Source organism: Egretta garzetta, unplaced genomic scaffold, assembly GCF_000687185.1.
Source record: "Egretta garzetta isolate BGI_Z169 unplaced genomic scaffold, ASM68718v1 scaffold527, whole genome shotgun sequence".
Taxonomy (NCBI): Eukaryota; Metazoa; Chordata; class Aves; order Pelecaniformes; family Ardeidae; genus Egretta; species Egretta garzetta.
Window position 1 is genome coordinate 403,351 of NW_009260359.1, and position 21,326 is coordinate 424,676.

The window sequence follows — 21,326 nt, forward strand, 5'->3', positions numbered from 1 at the left end:
AAGAGGGCGGGCGGCCCCTTAGGTGGGACAGCATGCTCTGATTTAGCAATTGCTTTAAAGTGATCTAAGGCATCTTTTTATGGTAGATGCTTTTTCTGGTGTAGCAAAGCTGAGCCACTATCTCTTACGAATTCCTTATTCAGACCGAGTTGTACCAGAAAGCCTGCTTCCCCGTGCAGCTTGGGCTTGCTGAGCCCATACGTGTTACGCAAATGAAAATTGGTCTTCTTGGTTGGATAGGCAATGTTGATACCAAGAAAGATTTTTGCAACTGCTATTCAGATGAACTTTTCCTGCACTCCCCATTCTTTTCTGGCAAGCTGTGCTGTACCGGCTTGAAGCTCTGTCACCCAGAAGAGCTTTTGCAGCATGTGGGTCTGATTCAATTAAATGGGGGTGCAGTCAGTTCAAGACCAATACATGCGTAATGCTGCTGTACTGTGCTCAAAGTGCTTTTCTTTTCTATCCCTCTAGAACGAGCAGTGGGAAAAGTTCGGTCATTAATGCAATGCTGTGGGATAAGGTACTGCCTAGTGGGATTGGCCACACAACTAACTGCTTTCTCAGCGTGGAAGGGACAGATGGAGATAAGGCTTATCTCATGACAGAAGGATCAGATGAAAAGAAGAGTGTCAAGGTACAGTTTTTGAATGATTAACGCTACGTTTCTTAGTAACCGTTTCTCAAAAGAACTGTCTTTTAACAACGATTTCAAGCCTAACAAAAGCATAAAGCTAATTCATTCTGCATTTTTAAGTTCTTATTTAGGAGGGAATAACTAACAAACTAAATCAGTCTACTGGCTATCTTCCTTGGCTATTTCAGAGAAACAACTAATGTGTCTCCTTGTAGCATATGTTGAATGATTCATTGGACCAAGAGTAAGTTCTGTTACTTGTTAAGGGTTTGGAATGTGCCTCTTACGGTGCTTATGTGCACCTTATGGTGCTTAGCTAATTTAACTGCTCACATTGGTATGTTAAACCTCTGGGGCAAATTCACAATGACTCTCGGTATCCCCCACTCTAGCCCTGCGGACAGTACCACTTTGTGGCTCCAAAGAAACTCTGGTCTAGGTTTCAAGGCACAACTTGTTCTTTAGATGCTGGTGAGTCTAAGAGCTTTAAAAAAAAAAAAAAACCAAAAAAAACACCCCCCCCAAAAAAATCACAAATATTCACCAGAAGGAAGTATGAATTCTATTACCCTCTTCAAGACAGATCCTGTCCAGGTTTGCTTGAGAACCGAATCAGACTGGTTTACAGACTTGTTTGTGGTGCATATTCACATTTTTCTTCTCTTTATGCTCTTTGTAGACAGTCAATCAGCTTGCTCATGCACTTCACATGGATAAAGATTTGCAAGCTGGCTGTCTTGTCCATGTCTTTTGGCCCAAGTCAAAGTGTGCCCTGCTGAGAGATGATTTGGTTTTAGTGGACAGGTATGTTTTCTGTCTCAGTAAATGTTTTCTTAAATAAATTAGCCATTGCAATCTTCAGAAAAGAGACTGGTTTACCAATTGATTGTGTTTTGGTTGTTAGGTTGCAAAATTATTGAAAGACTTTTTTATTTGTTTTGGCTTTTTTTTATTTTTGAGACAGAGTACAGAGTTTGTTCTTTCGTATATACCGCTGCCTGTCATCACCCCACTGATTTTGGCCTTGGAACAGTTGGAACAAACAAGTGTGGTGTGATTGAGCTGAATAAGGAACTCGCTTTTGGCTGAGGATACTTCTGCCTTCCAAACAAGCAGCATGGCAGCGTGAATGGGGTTGTTGCAGCAACAACCTTTGGCCCATCTCCTGTCTTTAAACGCCTCAGACTGATGATGGGAAATTTAAGCAATCTGGACTTCATTTTTAAAAGCTTCTGATAAGAGTTGCGGTTCCTCCATATGAAAGTAACGGGTGACCTCAAAATATAATTGTGACTACATCGGCTGTGTGTGCCTACATGGTGGGCTAGCATTTCCTACAGTTTGTGTATTTAAAGCATTCTGAAAGCCCTTGCTTTGGCTATGTCAAACGCCCGTACTGCTGGCCTCTTTGAGCTATGACCTGGTAATATTTTTTTCAAACTGTTAGGTGTTCTGTATCTAGTGTGTGAATCAATATAGATGGAATTTGTGAGTAGTTCACTCAGGTATGAGTGAATCTGTAAGTATGATTTCTTCATATCCAGCAAAATAACATCCAGAGTGTATTTTGATAAATCGTAGTGCTTTTTGTTGCATCTCTAATCTTACACCTTTGAAATCACTGGGAGTTTGTCATTATTTTCTTGGGTGCAAGCTCAGGTCCTGTTAGTCACAGAAAAAGCCAGCCTGGCTGGTTTGAGGTGCTGCTGGACTTCCAAGCTCATGCAGTTGTGCCATCTCCGTGGGGACGCGTGCGTAGCACAAGTGTGCTGGAAGCCCAGGAGGGATCCTTGCGTAGATAGGATGTAAGGCATGATTTGATCTGCACAGTCTCGGTTGCTGAAGGTGAAATGTACAGGGAAAAGAAAACAGCCTGGAATCTGAGAGAACGTGTACTTGTAAGGAGAAAATAATCTTTTTACTGTTAAACAGAGCAAAATAGAACCAGCAGTGATTCAGCTGTCACAAACATGGCCTAATGCTCATATTCCACTCATTTTTTAATTGGCTTTTGCTATGTTTGCCTTAAGCTTGAGTTAGGCATCAGTCTAAAGATACAAAGCTTTGTATCTTCTTACAGGGCCCTTAGGCAATCCCACTCTATTTTTATCAGTTCATAAAACTCAAATATTCCATTGCTGGATAAATATGAGTTTGTGGTTTTTTGTTCTCAACAGCCCTGGCACAGATGTCACCACAGAACTGGACAGCTGGATTGACAAATTCTGCTTAGATGCTGATGTGTTTGTCTTGGTTGCCAATTCTGAATCAACTCTCATGAACACGGTATGGTGTGCGATGATTTTACGTTACTTCTTCATTTAAATATTCAGCAGTTCCATAACTGAAATGGCTTCTCTTAGACCTTTACTGGAGCTCCCGTGAATTACTGCACTTAGATCTTATGAATAGGATTTGGGGGTGGGAGGCAGGAAACAGTGTCGTCCCTCCCTGGGGAAACACAAAGACGACACAAATTAATTATGGAGTATTTCATATCCAAAAGTTCAGTTCATTTTTTAGTACAACAAAGAACTGAATGGACAAAGACAGTATTTCGTTGCATTCTAGCAAATTGGAATAGTTTGGTAGAAACCTGAGAAGAAGGTAAAACGAGTTTAAAAATGTTACATTCCATCTTCTGAGCCGAATCCTCAAAGACTCAGGTACAAGAGAGATGTGATTTAAAAGGCAAAGAAAGAAGATTCTGCCAACATCCAAGGCAAAAAGAGGATTCAGCACAGCTATGGCTTTATCTTCTCTATTATCGCACGTGAAGGACACTTTTTGGCTTTTAGTATGGAGGGAGTCTAGAAATTGTCTGCATTATGTGCATACCATAGTTGGTTTGGGGGTTTTTTAATTAAAAAAAGGAAGGGGGGAAAAAAAAAAGATTGTTTCTACATGGTAATGAGGTGTTCACTAAAACCCATGGAAACAATAGGGACCTGCACGCCAAGTTTCAGTTTGGTGTAATGAAGTAACAAAGAAAAAGCCACATTTGATTTGGTTCTCTTATTTGCTCAGGAGAAAGGAACCATTAAAAACAATCTGATTGAGATAGTAAATATGTAGGAAAGACATATAGGCAGTATGTCTACTGGAAGCTTCTGTTAATTTTGTATTTGTCTGATCCTTAACATCCAGTGACAGAAGTGCTATTCTGTGGTTTTTGGTCAGTCTTTGTTCATTGTCGGCACAGCTGGATGCTGCTAAGTAGAGATAGGTTAGTGTTGCAATTAGTTTGAAGCATTTAAGTTTTTTTTTTTTCGGTTGCCGTGCCTATGAATCTGCACTCAACACTGAGCATCTTGTAATTATTAGAATCTGGAAATAACACCAGTGTCCAGGGTGTATATTGGAGGGAAAGGAAGCAGGTCTTCGTTGTGATTGAGGCTTTGGCTTAGTAAACAGCTCTCCTAGTTTTTCTCCCTTTTAATTCCTTTAGCCTGGTAGACACCAATGAAGTTGCCTTTAACAGCGATGTAACTGCTCTACAACATTTGTGTTTTGCTTTGTGCTGTGGCAAATGGTAATTTCTTTCTTCATCCTCACAAGTTTATCCTTCAGGTAAAGCATATGATAACTATGTTCTCGTCCTCCTTAGGCATTATTTTTACCTCTTACCATAACAGGTTTGAGAATATTTGACAGCTGCTGCACAACCACAGATTTTTTTTTTGCAGAAATGTGATTTTTTTTCTAATATTCCCTCATAAATTCTCTTCAGGCAAAGGTCTTACTTCTGCAACAGTAATCTTGTTTACACATGCTTACTCCCCGGCTGATGGAGACTAATGTATCTCCAGTGCTGTGTCCAGAATATGTGGTGGTGTCTTGCTGCAGATCCAAAAAGCTTATGGCAGCACAGAGATCTCTTCTGTCTGAGCTGTGCTGAGTGGGGATTCACTCCATCACGACTTGCCCATTATGACTATGAAAACAGCAGTGATGTGTGGTAGGTACAGGCAAGGGACGTAAATGCTTTTTCAGGTACGTGCATGTCTTGTTTTTAAAATCAAAACATGCAACAATGACTTTTTTCCCAGTGGCTCAAGCCATACATCCTCCTATAGGAAATGTAACTTGTCTGTAGCTGAAGCTGACGTTGCCTAGTTGGAAGAATATAGTCAGAGGGTGTTTCTCTGGATATAGAAACCAGATGTGGCAGGGTGAACAGGAGCATCTTGGTAGTTCAAATCAGGAGACTTCACAGTCTTATTTAGAAAACCAAAATGAGCAGATACAGTCATGTTGTCTGTGTTCTTTTTCCCTTCCTCTCTTCCCACACAATATTTTGAGTGTCACACAATTGCATAAGAATTAAATAGAGGGCTGGAAGTATCAAAGGAGATGAAGTTCTGTGATAGTAAGAGCGAAAGAAGGAGGGGAAAAAAAAGACAGTGAATGATGTGATGGAAAAATAGATTTTCTTTTCCAGTAATTTTTAAGCTATTTGTTCTGGAAGTTTTCTTAATTTGTATTTGTACCTATTTTTAGATAAACTTGCAGTATCTTTGACTTCTAGCATTGGCGTTGGTTTTAAGACATTTGATGACTTTTGAACTATTATAAGCCTTTTTTATGTTGGGTATCTGTGGTTTTTAATGCTAATGAATTCTTTTAAATAAACTTTTAAAAAGCTGGAGTAACTTCAGGATCTGTTGCAGAAGAACACGTGACTGGTTTGGATGTCTGGGGAGTTTTCTGTTTGTGCTTTAATTCTTAGGAAAAACATTTTTTCCATAAAGTGAACGAACGACTTTCCAAGCCAAACATCTTCATCTTGAATAATAGATGGGATGCCTCCGCGTCAGAACCAGAATATATGGAAGATGTGAGTGACTTGATGGCTCTTATTCTGGTTTCTTTTTTTTTAAAAAAAAAATATATAAAAAAGTCCTCCATGTGCATAAAAGCATGTTAAATTGCCTAGGTAATGCAGTTATTAATATGAAAACATCAGCTTTGTCTTAGTAATAAAAGGATAAGTTGTTTGGTTGGAAAATGGAAATAACTTATTCCTTGTTCAGAGCAAAAAGCAACCTGCAATTCAAACTGCAATGTATGCAGGCAGGTAACACACTGGGAAGCTTGTTTAGAACCTTTTTCCTCTGCAATTAAGCTTGTTTTAAATCTTGTTTGTATTACCTTTTATTTCTGTAATGGTAATGCAGCCTGAGGGTACAGATCATATAGGTGTATGTGTACAGAGTAGCTGGCAAAGTACAGTGATAGGTGGTAACAGTTTGGTGAGCTCTTCAGATCTTTTCAACAGCAACTGGCTTACTGAAATACAGGCAGTTGTAGACCAAAGTATTGCTGCTTCCAGGGCTGTTTAAATGCTTAAAAGCAGCTGCTGCATCAGTAGGATTAGAAGGCATCTGCTCTCTAAGGGGCTGTCCAGCATCTGTTTCTGACTCTTGATGGTCTGATTTGATGACAGCTGAATTTTTGTATTTTTCTCACGAGCTTTTTACCTTTTCCTCAGGTGCGCAGGCAGCACATGGAGCGCTGTCTGACTTTTCTGGTTGATGAGCTCAAAGTTATTGATCCTGTAGAAGCAAGGAATCGCATCTTTTTTGTTTCAGCAAAAGAAGTTCTGAGTGCCAGGAGACAGAAGGCCCAAGGAATGCCAGAGGATGGTGTGTAGGAACCTTTGCTTTTCCTGAAATACAGAAAAATACTGTAAAACCTGAAAAATATTTAAGATACGGTCACTGCTGCAAGGTATTGCTCTCTCCCTTACAGTCCATTATGTTTCACAGGTGGAGCACTTGCTGAGGGATTTCAAACAAGATTCCAGGAATTTCAACATTTTGAGCAGATATTTGAGGTATTTATAATGGGCTTTTTAGACTGACTGTTTTTTAATGCAAAGGTGGCTTTTGCTGATGGCTAGCTTAATTTGACTGAACATTACCTGTGTTAACGAGTGGAGGAGTGTAAGGTATTTGAATCACGTGGCAGCTTTGCCTTATCTGGGGGTTCTGTTTATCTGTTCTCCTCTTGAATAGCAGGTAGTTGTTGGAAAAAGAAGTATTGTTCAGTGAAGGGAAAGACTGAAACTGGACAATTAGCTTATGTTTTGAGACCTCAATATGAATATAGTCTATATAAAAAGAGACGATGCTCTTAGAAAGGAGTGTATCACTTGGAACCATGACCGAGTGAAATGTTTGCTGTATAGTAAGCCTTATATTGTTCTGAAGTTATAGCTTTATAATTAATTATTGTAATTCAGGACACAAATAGTAAGAAATTCTGTTTCATCCATGCAAATCTAAATACTTACTTGCATTTTTAAAGCCAGAGTTTTGAAATTATCACCATGATCTACCTCTTAGCTCTGATACGCTGAACACTAACACTATTTTTGCATCCTTGTTGCTGTACAGAATCTATCCTTCACCCTCAGCTTACCTATATTCATAGTTGGGAGTTTACAGTTTCTTCAGAAGTTGGACTGGCTAGACAACTGAGTAATTTCTTTGTGATAAGATCCATTTGTCTTGCTGAACTTGATAATTCTAATTAAAGCCATTCTTGGATATCTTAAGGATATTGTGGATATGCCTTGATGGTTTTGTGTGGTATGTATCTGCATATTTCATGCAACGTGAGTCTGAACAGTATGACTGTAGTTTGTATACAGCACATGCTCAAGACTGCTCTTGCACGCTTCAACCAGTAATTCCTTGTTTGGTATATTTAAAAAAAAACAAAAAAACTTCCGCTGAAAAGTATTTCTTCTCTCATTACAAGAAGCCCATTTGACCTTGGCAAAACCGAGTTGTGTAATGATGTGTGTATATCAAAGAGGTGTTAAAATAACTGCTTGGCTTAGTCTTGCAAAAGCAAGACAATGTCAGACTAAAGTTTAAATTTAATCCTTACCCGCACTCTTACGATAGATGACTGAACTGTTCAAATGATTTGTTCAGAATACTGGCAGGGCCTGAGTCCTTGAGGCATGAAATTTCTTGCTTGTGTCGCTAGTTGTAGCCAAACACATGGTTTTGTTTGTAATTTTTGTCCTTAGAATTACAGCAGGAAACTTTCAACCAGCAGGAAAAAAATGGAAATTAAGTTTCTAAATCAAATATTGTTCTTTAACATGTCTTGCCATGTGCTGTACCCAAAGCTTTTTTGACAAAATCTCTTACGATTACAGTTAAGCACTCAACACTTAGGATATTTCAAGATTAAGATGGACATATAACTTACTAAATGATGTGATTCTGTAACTGCTCAGCCCATCTGTAAATCAGATGTCACAGTCTCAAGTTGGCCATCAAAATGAGAAACATCTCTCCCAAGGTCACAACCATGACAAGTTTCTTTGGCAGAGGCAGGGACAAAAAACAGTTTTGTGACAGCACTGAATGGCTCTAAACCAACTTTTTTCTTCTTTCACATTATCTGTTTCATTTGTTGCACACCTTCTGACTCCAACAGTGAGAGTGGATTCTGTAATGTTTTTCCCTGCTCAGCCGTGTTTCATCCTGGAATCATAACGAGTGGCTTAGAACAGGAGTGTGACCACATCACTTAAAGAGCATGACAACATGTGCTAAATTAAGGTCGCCAAAGCAATCTGAATTTTGAGTGTCTGATGTTGCAGCCTCTTTCACATTCAGGTTTTGTGGACTATTTCCTGAGTTACAATGGCATTTTATTTGCTTTTAAAGCAAGGCTGATACATTGTTCACCTGGTCTGAAACCTTCAGACCTAATACTCAAATTACTGTCACTTGAGCTGATAAAGTAACCGATGACAAAAGTATGCTGGTGTTGGTTGTGTTTACCAGCACTAGGCTATACCAGCTCATGAGTTAATGAAGAACATTGTACATCAGGCAGAATTTTCTGTGTTCAGTCTGGGAACAAGCTCCTACTCGATACCGTGCTTTATACACTGCTAGACCAAATTCAGAGGCTGTTTGGCCGTGAGTACAGCCTAAGCAGCTAAGGTTTAAAACTTGGATTACACTCCAGTGTGTGGAAGGGAAGGGACGAGAGCGCAGATGCTTCTGTCTGTCTGCGTCAAACACCGACCCCTCCTCTGCTTCTGTCTGTCTGTCTTGCCTTCAGCCCCTTGTCCCTGCTCAGGTTTTCCAAACGTCTCTTGCACTCTTCCGCCCAGTTCACGTCTCCAAGCTATCTCATCACGTCGTTTATAAACCCATCCACATGTTCCGTGTTCCCACTGGCTATATCTGCTGGTTTTGCTCCTCCTGGGTTCTCTCACCGTCCTTTGGTCTTCACTAAAATTGGACGGCTGCTTCTTCTTTTCCACAAGGGCTGAGGGGAAGAACTGTTACTTCTCCAATACTTCCACATTCCTGATTTTAGTATCAGCTCCTTGATGGGAAAGCCTGTTCAGCCCAGGACTGATACAAGCTCAGTACAGCTAGAATCATTAAAAAAATAAAAATCTATAAACAACGCATCAGTGATATGGGTTCATTGTGATACAGGCAAAATTTGGATAATTTTTGAAAAGTTTGTAACTACGTTTATGTAGACTTTTGTGTGAGGGCAAAAGGCATTTCAAAAACAGATATAACATGTTCTTCTGCAAAGCTCAGGGTGGCTAAAGTTGCTAAAGAAAAACTGGTCCAGGCGTTACTAGAAACACTGGTAAGCAGTGGTGAAATTAAGATTTGAGAGATTCGTGTAGTAGCTTTAGAAATTATGTTACTACATATGTCAGCTGTATTGCAACAAAGAAAAAAAGACATGCAGCCTTAAAGGAAAGGGTTGGGTTCGTGGATCGATTCTGAATTTTTATATTGGGGAATAAGAGAAAGTAGTCTGTGTATCTTCTGAAATTTTACATAGAAATGCCTTATTGAAGCAGCAGAGAAATGCTGTACTCCTTAGTGGATATTGTACATAAACCCAGCCCCCGCTATGCCTCCGGCTGTAGTGTTCCCCGAGTTTCTTTAAAAAACAGAAATGGTGGGGAGGAGTGGAGGAGGGCGGCAGGGCGGAATAGTAATTCTGGCTGTAAACTGGAGTGAATAACACAGCCTGAATTAGTATGCTACTGCAGAGTCCTCCCCTAGCTGCACGGGGATGTAACAAGCTGTCTGCTTAAAGACTGTCTTGCTCTACTGGAACTGGGCTGGAAGGTAACTGGGTTTGGTTACGCTGTTGAGACCTACCTTTACTCTTTGTTTTGATAAATACTTATTTACAGACTAACAGCAAAACTGCTGCTGTCCCGCTCTTACCCTTCCCAGTGGTTTAACTAACCTTTGTGTTTTTCCTAGTGCTCTAACTTGGATTTTCTGATTGTGTTGTGAGTGACTGTCATCCTTTTATCTACCGCATACTAATGTTGGGAAGACCCTTTCCTCTCTGTCTAGTCTAGCTCTTACAATGTGCTGATATTTATGAAACTCTGGCCTTTCATTGCTGATTTCTAGATCTGCTTCATCGAGGAACAGGGAATAGATTTTACCCATTTTGTTTATTTTGTTTTGGTCTATTATTTTTTAGATAGCTGAAATCTGTTATTACGGCATATGCTGAGGTCACAGGCAAGTTTCTTAAGAGCAACCTAAACCTGTTTGAGCTACAAAAGTTGCACCCATAGATTGAGAACAAATTAAAAACCCCATAGGTCTGGTATAAAGCAACTAACTGCTTGCCTTCTTCCCCTCAAACACAGATGATGTTGCTACGTAGTGCAGGTTGAATCCCAACAGCATTTAATTGGCTGCATAACCCGGGATGTGCAGTTGCTTGAAAAAAGTCAAAATCTTAATTTATGGTTTATGACAATTGATTTGCTTTTGCCCAAATTGAACATTTGTGTATCTTGTCAATCAGTATCCTGTAAGTTATGAATCACTGTACGATATTCAAGGTTGCAGATTGGTTAGAAATTGTATCTTTAGAGCATTCTGTACTCATTCATTTAACACTTTGATAATCTGCAAATAAGCTAATATTTTAAGGACTATTTAACACTTTTTTTTATACTGTGAAGAGAATCCTTGTTTCTTATTCCTAACTGTATAGTTTGTTGCTGGATGGTCAGTATTGACATGAGCATGTCAAACTTCATCACCAGAACTGCTTCTTGAAACTAAGAATATTTATTGCAAGAAAGAGAACTCGAGCCAGGCAGTATTGCCAGCATTCATGTTAGACATTTATGATTCCAAAGAGAGAGTTTGGAAAATTCTCTGAAGAGCTAGATTATTTTACATATTCATCTGAGTTTTCTTTTTTTCTTTATGCTATTAATTTATTTTAAAAGATAAGAACCTATGCACATTACTGTGAGTGAACATGAAGGTACAGATCTGCTGCTATAGACTCATTTGAGATTTCAGTTCTGTTGTCTTTTCATTTCTGTATACTTTCTCCCTTTTTATTTCCCTTTGGTTTAAACTCATGGTAAAATTAGCAGCATGTGCTTTCTGACAGTGAAATTCCTGAATGTGTTGGCATGGAATTGCAGTAATGTGTTGTGGCTTGGGCCCCTCGCAGGAGTGTATCTCGCAGTCAGCCGTGAAAACCAAGTTTGAGCAGCACACTATCAGAGCTAAACAGATAATAGATACTGTGAAAAACATTATGGACGCCATAAACGTAGCAGCAGCAGAGAAAAGGTAGGTTGGTCGGAGGGCTGGTTGGCTTTGGTTTATCCAGATCCTCTGAGGAGCCATTTCTATGCCGGTGATTTTCTTGGGCCACGGTGGACGTTACAATTCACTTTTCTGGCTTGGTAAGAACTAGAGGATGTCTCTGGTGTGTCAGTCTCGCTGCTCTTCACTTGCACCGCTCAGTCTTGTCCTTGGTCTGTGACTTCTGTATAGGGATCCTGGTTTACTTCGTTACTCTTCGTTACTGAGTTGCAGTTACTAAGGCACTCTGTGGGTTTTCAAATTTTTTTCAAACATGTTTGAAATTTTAAGTTTTTCTAGCTGTATCCAGCATGTCAGAAGCGGTTTGGGCCTGCTTTACCTAAGTTTTTTGTTAACAGTAACACTGAGAAAACAAATGGGAGGATGTAGACCCTTTGATTTGCAAGTGGTGGTTAGATTACTGTGAGGGATGAGAAGAGCCCAAGCTAATAGAGGCTTGGCCTCTGGCCCTTTCCGGATCGTATCCTTAAATATCTTTATTCTCTCTCTGCTCGTGTAATCCCTTAGTGCTAATGATAGCAGCTCATCTACGCTGTCTGATAGTTTCCTATATTCTTTGAGGTTTGCATACTGATGGGTGTTTTCCTCACTTGTGTTGCTACCTCTTGTCTCTCTTGTACGCGGTGAACTCGCTGTCGTGTTTAATCCTTTCCATCCATCTCCTCTCTGTGTCTGTTAATAGCGTGTCTTTATGTTTCAGCAGACTCCACTGTGCCTGTCAAACACGCTCCGCTTGCTGAATAGATCAGCTTTTACAAACCGCGTGTTTGCGTGCTAACTTGTCTGGCGTTGTCAGATCCTATGAAAACATGCTGTGAAATGTTTGAAAATATTCTGATAGTCTCCTTTCTCTCAACCCGTGTGGTGACCCCTCTTAATCTGAATTGCTGTTTGATGTTTCTGCTGGCCCTTCAAGATATAACTACTTTAGATTTTAAGCAATTTTTGCTTAAATGATAGGTGAAGGTCTTCTGAAGAGAGTTGTTTGTGACAAGGTTAGTTCCTGCCCCCTCCCCTTTGCTTTGCAGGGTCATCAGCCCCATGTCACTCTCACGGGATCCTTGAGTGGTGCTGGTGAGCAGCAGTAGGGCAGTTTGATCAGATTTATCCTTCATCTGTTTATTTATTTTTAAATAGGGATAGACTAAGAATTAAAGGCCCCTGATTCCCTCCCCCAGCTTTTTTTTAGTTACATACAATGGCAGCAATTCCAACTCCAAATGCTGCTTTTGTAAGTGTATCAAAACCCAGTAATTTGAGTGATGTTTGATCAGCGCAGCCTTTAAATGCACCTGTAGATTTAATATCTATATTGCAGACATTCTGAAGCAGCGCCTCTGCTTTGTTCAGCTGTGTCACTTTGGGTTCTTTTTGGCTGCTCAGTAAACCATCAGCTGGGTCTGTGGCTGCTTATGGGGCTTGTTTCATTACTGGGACAATACCTGCTGGTGATGGGGGTCTCCTTTCTGCCGCGTTAGGGTCCATTCAATGGAGGAGCGAGAAGATCAGAAGGATAGATTGGACTTTGTTCGAAATCAGCTCAACATTTTGACGGAAGACACTAAGGAAAAAATCAAACGTGTTACTGAGGAAGTAGAAAATAAAGTAAGTAATGGCAGTGTGAAAAATCCCCCGATGCAAGCGTTGCTCCTTCTGTAAGGCAGCTCCTCGAGGTGCCCACCCACCTTACGAAGCACCTTTGAAATGTCTAGTATGTTCCTTTTCCAATATATTAAAAAATCCCCCAAAACCCCTTCAAAATGACAGTCCTTGCTGACTCTCGGGTAATTGAATCATTTATTGTAACAGTTAATGGAGTGGTCTGTTTTCACTCTGGCTGGAAAGGGTAGGAGAAACGTTTGATGTATTTACCACATTCTTCCAGGTCTCCTCTGCCATGACCGATGAGATTTGCCGACTTTCAGTTTTAGTTGATGAATTTTATTCGGATTTTCACCCTTCTCCTCAAGTATTGAAGCTCTATAAGACAGTAAGTTTTCTTGCATGGTTTGAAGCTGGGCTCTCTGTCTTTCCTTTAATTTCTGCTTCTGTATTTTCATAATTTGCATGGCATTTTGTGACACTTTGTTTAAGCATTGCAGGATTTTTGCTTTCTGCCTTGCATATCTCTGTTTCCCTAACACTGGAAAAGGTTGAAAATATTTTCTGCTTTGTTTTTGGAAAGAAATTATTTTTGTTTCTGCTGCCTTTTGACTAGAAACTGCCCTCCTGGTCACAGTCTTCCCTGCTAGTAAATAAAGACCTCACTTAAACAATTTTCACCACGCCGGAAATAGAATAGATCAGGAAACAAAATGGGCTTGCAAACACCCAACAATTTACAGTTTGCTTTTTTTACAGAAAAAAGGCGGTTTTTATTGAACTTGTATAAATTCCTCCTCAAACTTAGTATTTTAAAGCAGCATGCACCTGCAGGTTTCATCTTTTGCCTCCTGTGCTCGGACTTTGCTGCTAACGGATGGCTGCCGTGACTCCCGCCTGTTTTAGCCTGGTTGATCAGCTGGGAGCGCTGCGTTTTCGGGACGGTCTGTGCCGTCCTGGCAGAATGTCCGGAGCCGACCTCCATGGGAGTTGATGGGATCGGTTTATCTGCGCAGAGCAGTGGAATTGGCTCCCATCAAATGGCGACAGTAACGGCTTTGCAGGGCAGCACAGTAGCGTACGCTTTGCCGCGTCACAGTTTATTGAAAACGCAGCCTTTTCCTCTTGCTGATGACAGTCCTAGAAAAATCTTCCCTGTGTCACTTTAATTAGGTTTGCAGTCACACTGTGCAATTTAGAAGCGTGGTATTCCCATGGTAACGTGCTTTTCTTCCCACTGTAAATAACAACGCTTGGTGTTTAACATATCTCTGCTCCGTATAATGTAGTTGATTAGCTAAATATAAATTGATGAGCATATATTCCTTATAAAACTTCAGGAACTGAACAAACATATAGAAGACGGTTTGGGAAAGAACCTGGCTGATCGTTGCTCCAGTGAAGTCAATCAGTCAATGCATCAGTCGCAGCAGGAGATGATTGGTAAGATGAGGAAGGAGGAATGTTAGGACTTTTTGTTTAGAGGAAGGCGCAATTTAAGGAAACTTGCTTTTGAAAGAATTTTCTTTCTGATTGTTATTATTCCTGATAAAAGGAAAGTCCTAGATCAAGACTGAGTGTCTGTTCAGCTTAGCAGCCCATCTCTGATCTTAGCCAGTAACAGATGCTCGGGGAGAGCAGCGAGCCCGGGTAAATACGGTGACCCATCCCCAGCCTAGGGGCTTCTGAGCCAAGATTCTGCGTCTGGATTAATGGCTTAGGCAAGTAGTAATGGACCTGTGCTCTGGGAACTTGCCTAATCCTTTCATAAACCCATTTCAACTCTTGGCTTCCACAACGGATATATGAAATACACGAATTATTAGATAATGTTTCTGCAGTATAATCCTCTGCCCAGGTCCCTCCAGGTTCTCCAGTGCAAAATGGGTTCGTTTCGCAAAGTATTTGTGGACTCCATTTTTTCTTTTTTTTTTTTCTTTTTTTTTAAATAAGTAATAACTTTTTTTCCATATCCATATCTTTCTTCTGATCTGTTTCTGGTAATAAAAGATTCAGAGCAAGATCGTGGAATTATTATTCTATCCAGTTTTTTCGTAGTCCACCCTTATCTTCTGACCGCTGGTAGAGGTCTTTCAGTGAGCGTGACCAGTTCTTCCAGTGGTGCTTTCTCTTATGAGCTGATTTTGCGTTGCCGTTTTCTTTTATCAGAGCAATAAATTGCCTGCTCTATTAGGATCCATCCTGCTAAAATGCCCGTGGATTTTACAATTAAATAAATTAAAAAAATTGGTCAGTTTAGGTTCTTGTTGTTCACGAAGCTGGTCAGCAGTGCAAGGATGCTACTTGTGAATATGCTGTAAAGCTTTTCATGTTAACTCATCTTTGCTGTTCTGTTTGATTTCTAGAAAACCTGAAACCATTGTTGCCTTGTGGTGCTCAGAATCAGCTCAGCTTGCTAATTCCCTGCAGGAGGTTTGACCTTAGCTACGACCTAAACTGCCACAGTCTGTGTGCAGATTTTCAAGAGGATATCATGTTCCACTTTTCCTTGGGATGGACTTCGCTTGTAAACCGTTTCTTGGGTCCTAAACAAGCTCAGAGAGTACTGCTGGGACTAGCGGATCCAAATTTACAGGTGACTGCTTGATTGGGCTGACATTAAGGGCCTTATTTCACCTTGAGGAGAAGACATCGATTTTTACTGTGTTTGCCTCTACTATTTACATGCTTGCTGCTACTTTCCCCCCTAGTCCCTTTGTGTGAAATATTTTTGGCAAGGGCTGGTTTTATCGGATTATATTCAGGGTGAAAATGGAACAAAAAACCTTCCCTAAACTTTCTGCAGCTGTTATCTGAGGTGTGTTTTCCTTTGGAGCGAACCTTTTGGGTAACTTTCTCACTTGCAACTTTTGGATCTTTAGGGCAGAGCCAGTCCTACATAGGAGCCCTTTTTCTAACCCCATCCCCGTTGGGCAAGGAACTGCCAAAACCTCCACAGCTTATCAGCAGCATCGTTCAGACTTGTGTGCTGAAGGGTTTCCTTTAAGCAAATCAAACCCTGAATATATGAAAACAAAATAAAACCAGTCTGCTGTGTAGTTCCTTAATGCTTTTTATGCCATATTGCACTCTTCTAGATCCCTCGTCCTTTAGCTACCACCCCGTCCGCTGCCAGCCTTCCTGCCGTAACGCCAGAGAACGTACCGCACGATGATTTTATGGTTCCTTTGGTCATGAGTTTGGCTTCACTGACATCCCGGACCTCTATGAGCATCATCGTTGTTGGCGGAGTGGCAAGTAGTATTAGCAGTGTTCACTGTCCTAGAAGCGATGGCAAAGATGAAGCTGGTGTGGGGTGCAACATGAAGCATGCGATGGACTTAACCACACCAGGCCGGATGAGCCCATGTAGGCCGCTGGATACCCGCAGCCAGTGTGCAGCGAGAAAATTGGGCTAATTACTCAGGGTGTAGTTGGACATACTCTCTGTGCCATAGTCCGTGTTCAGTTTCAGAATTAAAGGGCGATTTGATGGTGCCTCGTTCAGTTTGGATCTAGCAGGAGCTTTGCTTTCTCCTTCCTCCATTAAAAAGCGGCGAGGCTCCTGTAACCCGCGTAGTCTCCATGCCGCCGGGGTGCCAGCTCATTTGAATATAGCTGTATTGCCCAGCAATAGTGGTATGGAAATAATCTATTTTCGTAAGCTAATCTGGTGAAAGGGCCACGAAGACGATTAAAAAATGGGTGGAATTAGATTTTATTTAAGGGCAACTTGCTTAAGCTAACGAAGAACCCTCTCTTTCAGATTTGGAGAACAGTAGGCTGGAAACTCATCTCTCTCTCCTTAAGTATGTATGGCTTGTTATACCTTTACGAGAGACTAACTTGGACCACTAAAGCAAAAGAGAGAGCCTTCAAACAGCAGTTTGTAAACTATGCCACTGAAAAGCTGCAGATGATCGTCAGCCTTACGAGCGCTAATTGCAGCCATCAGGTGCAACAGTAAGTGTCACACGCTGGTGTTCCCCCTCTAGGACAGGAAACCCGTGTCCGTGGGGCGCTGTGGTGGCCTGGAGCGGGGACTGGCCGGTGGCGGCGTGGGGAGGCAGCGTGCCCGGATGTGCTGGTAGGTTTCGAAGTCTCCCTGGCTGGGCCCAGAGGCGGGGAAGTCGACGTCGAACCACTCGCTCCAGGAGCACACTTCGACTGGACAGCTGGTAGTGGACGGGGGGGGGGGGGGGGGGGCGCTGGGGGGGGGTGGGGGGGGGACTGGCCGTTGGCGACGTGGGAAGGCAGCTTTTGCGTCCCTTGGCGTTTATTATGAGGGAGTTTTACACCAGTTTGAAGTGACCCCCCGGAAAGGCCAATAGCTACGCCTCCGGGTGTGAACGTGCGGGAGTTGAGCTTAAGATGGGGACTCTCGTCGTCCAGCGCCTTACTGTGAGGACGTGGGGGTTGGCCCGGTTCTAGTGGAGGCTGAAGTGCGCTGCTCTCAGCTTGGCATTGAATCAGCCCCGGTGCGGCGGTGAGCGCTTGCTCTGCCGCGAGGGCTGGTGTGGGCGAGTTCTAAGCCTCTGGTCCTCTCTCTTCTGCACTGCCTGTGAGGAGCTTCGGAGCCTTTCCGAACTGTTCCTTTTTTTTGTGTGTATGTCTCTTCCCCAGATGCTCTTCCACCTGTCTCTGGAAGGTAATGTCTCGGTGATTGTCTCCCTCAGCCTCTCCTGTTAAAACAGTTTGTCTTGATTAAATTATTATTTCAGAAAATTAGGCCTGCTAACCAGCAGGGTGCAGAACACCTCTCCTGTGTAGCCCAGGGAATACTTTACTAATACAAAGTTGAGCTGCAGCAGAGGAAAGACCCATCCCCCTGTCCAGCAGCTGTGTGTCTCTGCGAGGACATGGAAGAGCTGGACTCAAACCAAGGCTCCAGTGAGGTGAAGTAGAGAGGAGAGGCGGCGTCTCCTCTCCCATGGGAGAGCCTGGTTGCTGGCCCGGGGTGGTAACTGGGTTTTTTTCCTTTGTGGAAGGAGGAGTCTTGGAACTGAGGTGGGGAGTGTGTGGTGGAGGAGGTGTGGAGGATCGGGTGCCTCGGCAAGTCTGGGGCCCTGCTCCCCCCGCAGGGCACTGGTGTTCCCCGTCAGCCGGGCGCTTGGCGTGGAACAGGGCCCTGCACGGGGGCCCCTGGCTGCTCCAGGCCACCAGAGCCCCCATCTCAGACTTGTACCTGTTGATGCTCAGTAAAGAATTGCCAGGCATGGTACTGGCATAGGCTGAGGTGTGTTTCGTGTGTTTAAGGTTTCTTTTTTTAATAGAAGATATAATTCTGCTTTCTGCAATCCCTTAACAGCTGGAGGCTTTGATTGCTGTGTTCTACTGCACACTGCAACACCATGCCATTCTGATTGATTGATTGATTGGGTTTTCTTCTTGAATTTTTTTTTTTTTTTTTGGTAGCGCGGACTTCTGTAAACCATGATTACAAACTTGTTTTCCCTTTAGGGAGATGGCCACTACCTTCGCTCGGCTCTGTCAGCAGGTGGATATTACCCAGGAAAACCTGGAAAAAGAAATTGCTAGGCTTTCCAAAGAGATCGATCAGCTGGAGAACATCCAGAGCAGCTCCAAGCAGCTCAGGTAAGTCCCGGGGGGGGACTGGCCACGAGCAAATTCGCTGAGATTGGTGCACGCTGTTACTTTCAGGTTGAGAGGAGGCAGGCACGGGTGCAGAACGGTACGTGGCAATGCCTGCTCACGGGTAACTGAACAGCTCTGGTTAGGTTGAAGGAACGCGTGCTTCTGCCTGGGTCGGCGAGCAAAGCTCCGAAAAGACTCGTTTCTTAGATGGTCTTTACCTTTGCCTATCGCAAGGGAGAGATGGCTTTCTCGAGAATAGGAATCTTCTGTAGGTAGATTAGGGTGGCACCTTGCCAAAGAACCCTCCCCAGAGGAGGACGCGAGAGCGGCTGCTGCGTTGAGCCCCTCAGCGCGATGCGGCTTGCCTTTTGGTACCGGCAGGAGGTGCTCACAGAAGAGAAACTTCCAGCCGGCGAAAGGAGGGGCCAGAACCGGCCTGGCCCCGGGCGCAGCCCCTGGGGAAGGGGGGAGGCGGGGTGGGTGGCCGGGGGCCTGCTCCCCCCTGGGCTGGCTCAGTGGGTTTTGGGAACAGGGCAACAGGAATTGGCACCGGCGTCGCTTCTGCCTCCTTTGTGATGTTTCTGCGCTGAAGTAAAGCCATCGCTCTTGTTTGTTTTACAGAAATAAAGCCATTCACCTCGAGAATGAACTAGATCGCTTTACAAAACATTTTCTTCAAAAGAGGAAATAAAACATCGTTGCTAACTTTCCCGGTGATCCTTTGTAGGACAAAGTAGGAATTTTACAGCTGACACTTCTCCTCTGTGGAGTCACATGAAATGATTTATATTTTAAATGTTACTTTGATTACACTTGTTAATTATTGTAAAACTTGGCTTGGACTCTGGTGGTGGCCAAAGGGAAGAGCTGTGGTACTCTGTTACGCTTGTTTTGCAGATTTCGAGTTAAAAATTATCTTCAAACACTAAATTTCTTTGGGCACTTGACAATAAAAACCCAAATCCTCATTGGTTTTCCTTAGTATTTAGCAGTGGCAAGCCTCTTCCCGGCAGGGGAGGGAGCTTATCACGGATACCACCGCCTCCTGCTTCGGTCGCTTGGGAATTGGCCCGGGATGCAGGCTGCTGCTTTCTCACGTGTGCGTGGTTGTGTTTAATGATGTAAACTGGAGCGTGGGCGAAGGAGGCTTTGGCCCTTTCCCAAGGAGGGGAGGCGGGGTCTCAGAGGGGTGTGGAAGGCGCCAGGGAGCGGCAGAGCTGCGCGTTCCCCCCGGCCGCTGCCCGCAGGGGAGCTGGCGCTGCCCAGGTGAAAGCTGGCCCGTAAAGCGGTGACAGGGTCGCTCGCCCACGGGGCCACCGCTGGAGCCCGGGTTCAGGCGAGCTGCAGGCGTCTGCCCCTGGCACCGAGCTGCGGCCGGGCACAGAACCGGCTAGGGAGATAGGCCGGGCTCAACCAGGTCTCTCTAGGCGAGGCTTAAGGCAGGTGCCTAGGAGCGGTTTAACCTTTGCTCACCCCCAGCAAGGCAAAGCCTCTTTTTAAACAAAGTTTTTGCTGTTGCCATCTGCAATGGCTGAACACCTACTTGTTTTTCTAACGAGACTTTTTAAAAATAACTTATTTAAAAAGAGAAAAACCTTTTCAGAATATTTATATATTTTTATGGGAGCGCTAACGAGACTAAATCAAATACTCAACTTTAATTGAAGTAGGGATTTGCTGTTTTCCAGTAAATAAGGGCTAGCTTAAAAGGGAAACAGAGGTGAGGGCTGATGCTGGAGGTGGTTAATTATTGAAGACAAGATGGCTTTCACCAGGCCATGGTCGTTAGCAGGGCCCATGAGTGGGTGGGGGGGGCTCTGGGGGAACCTGTGAGGCCCAAAAGGGAGACCCAGCCCTCCGGTACCGGGGGTTGCAGCGCTGTGTTGAGGCTCTTGTGCCAGAGCATTTTTGTGGCTGTTGTATCGGGATGAAGCTTGATGTGCGTGTGTTCTGCAGTTGTTGATTAAAGAAAATACTCCCCCTTCGCTCCAGCCCCTCCTTTGACCCAGTCTGGGACTGGTGCCAAGCTCCCGGTGCGCTCCCCCCGGGGGTTAACAGGCCTCCCCCTTCCTCGGGCAGAAAGCATACGTGGAATGGGGGAAAAAAACCCCAAACCTTAATTATTTATTCCTCGGGGCAGGTGACGCGGGGGGCGTTCTGCTGCTGACAGCGGGCGCAGCCCTCGGGGGCCCCAGGAGCGAAGCCCCCGCCGGCCCTTGCGGCCCCCGGGAAGGTGCACAAGGAGAGGGTCTGGTTAAAAGCACTTGTTTATTGGTTACAATATCAACTCATGGCAACATCTTTCACTGAGCCACTGTACAAATACAAAGAAAAAGATCCATCGTGGGAAAAAAAAAAAAAAAAGCAGCTATAAACAGAGTTCATAGCAGGTGATTTTTTTTTTTTTTTTCACAGGGAAGTCTTTTTACAACAGCACTGTTAGAGAACAAATGGCACGAGTCCCTGGTTTTTTTAATAGCTTAAATAAAAGCTTTAAGACTGTTTCTGAATACATACACAATCCAAAGGCAGTGCAGAATCACTTCATCAGTGGTAACGTTACCGAAGTTTTCCAAAGTAGTCAGCAACAAGTTTAAAAAAGAAAAATCAAACAGAAGAGGAACCCTCGCTGCTGGGAAACGCTGGGAACTGAAGGCCAATGAAAGTCAAGCAGGTGTAGAAGCGCTTTGTTTTGGACTCCTTTGGATGTAATATGTACTACAAGTGTTCAGATGCTTTTATTTTTTTTTTTTTTTTTAAAAAAAAAAAAGGAGGGGAAAAAAAAAAACCAAACCCAAAAATAGAGCACATTTGTGTAAAAAAAACAA

At 43.2% G+C, this 21,326-nt stretch overlaps 1 protein-coding gene across 2 annotated transcripts in view; it reads left to right on the top strand.

Moving 5' to 3' along the window:
* MFN1 (mitofusin 1) overlaps nt 1–21,250 on the top strand; it is a 29,540-nt gene extending 8,290 nt beyond the window's left edge. Inside the window, exons 4-19 of one of the 2 annotated variants that reach the window (XM_009642983.2) lie at nt 475–637; nt 1,317–1,441; nt 2,815–2,923; nt 5,367–5,474; nt 6,129–6,282; nt 6,406–6,473; nt 11,144–11,265; nt 12,780–12,906; nt 13,187–13,291; nt 14,244–14,346; nt 15,270–15,499; nt 16,002–16,157; nt 16,670–16,866; nt 18,364–18,498; nt 19,120–19,231; nt 20,914–21,250. In XM_009642983.2, the coding sequence (XP_009641278.1) occupies nt 475–637; nt 1,317–1,441; nt 2,815–2,923; nt 5,367–5,474; nt 6,129–6,282; nt 6,406–6,473; nt 11,144–11,265; nt 12,780–12,906; nt 13,187–13,291; nt 14,244–14,346; nt 15,270–15,499; nt 16,002–16,157; nt 16,670–16,866; nt 18,364–18,498; nt 19,120–19,189 (1,972 nt within the window). In that variant the 3' untranslated portion in view covers nt 19,190–19,231; nt 20,914–21,250. Of the gene's footprint in view, nt 1–474; nt 638–1,316; nt 1,442–2,814; nt 2,924–5,366; nt 5,475–6,128; nt 6,283–6,405; nt 6,474–11,143; nt 11,266–12,779; nt 12,907–13,186; nt 13,292–14,243; nt 14,347–15,269; nt 15,500–16,001; nt 16,273–16,669; nt 16,867–18,363; nt 18,499–19,119; nt 19,232–20,913 lie in introns of those variants that run through there. The other variant, XM_035898447.1, reaches the window with a different exon arrangement.
* The last annotated feature ends 76 nt before the right edge of the window (nt 21,251–21,326 follow it).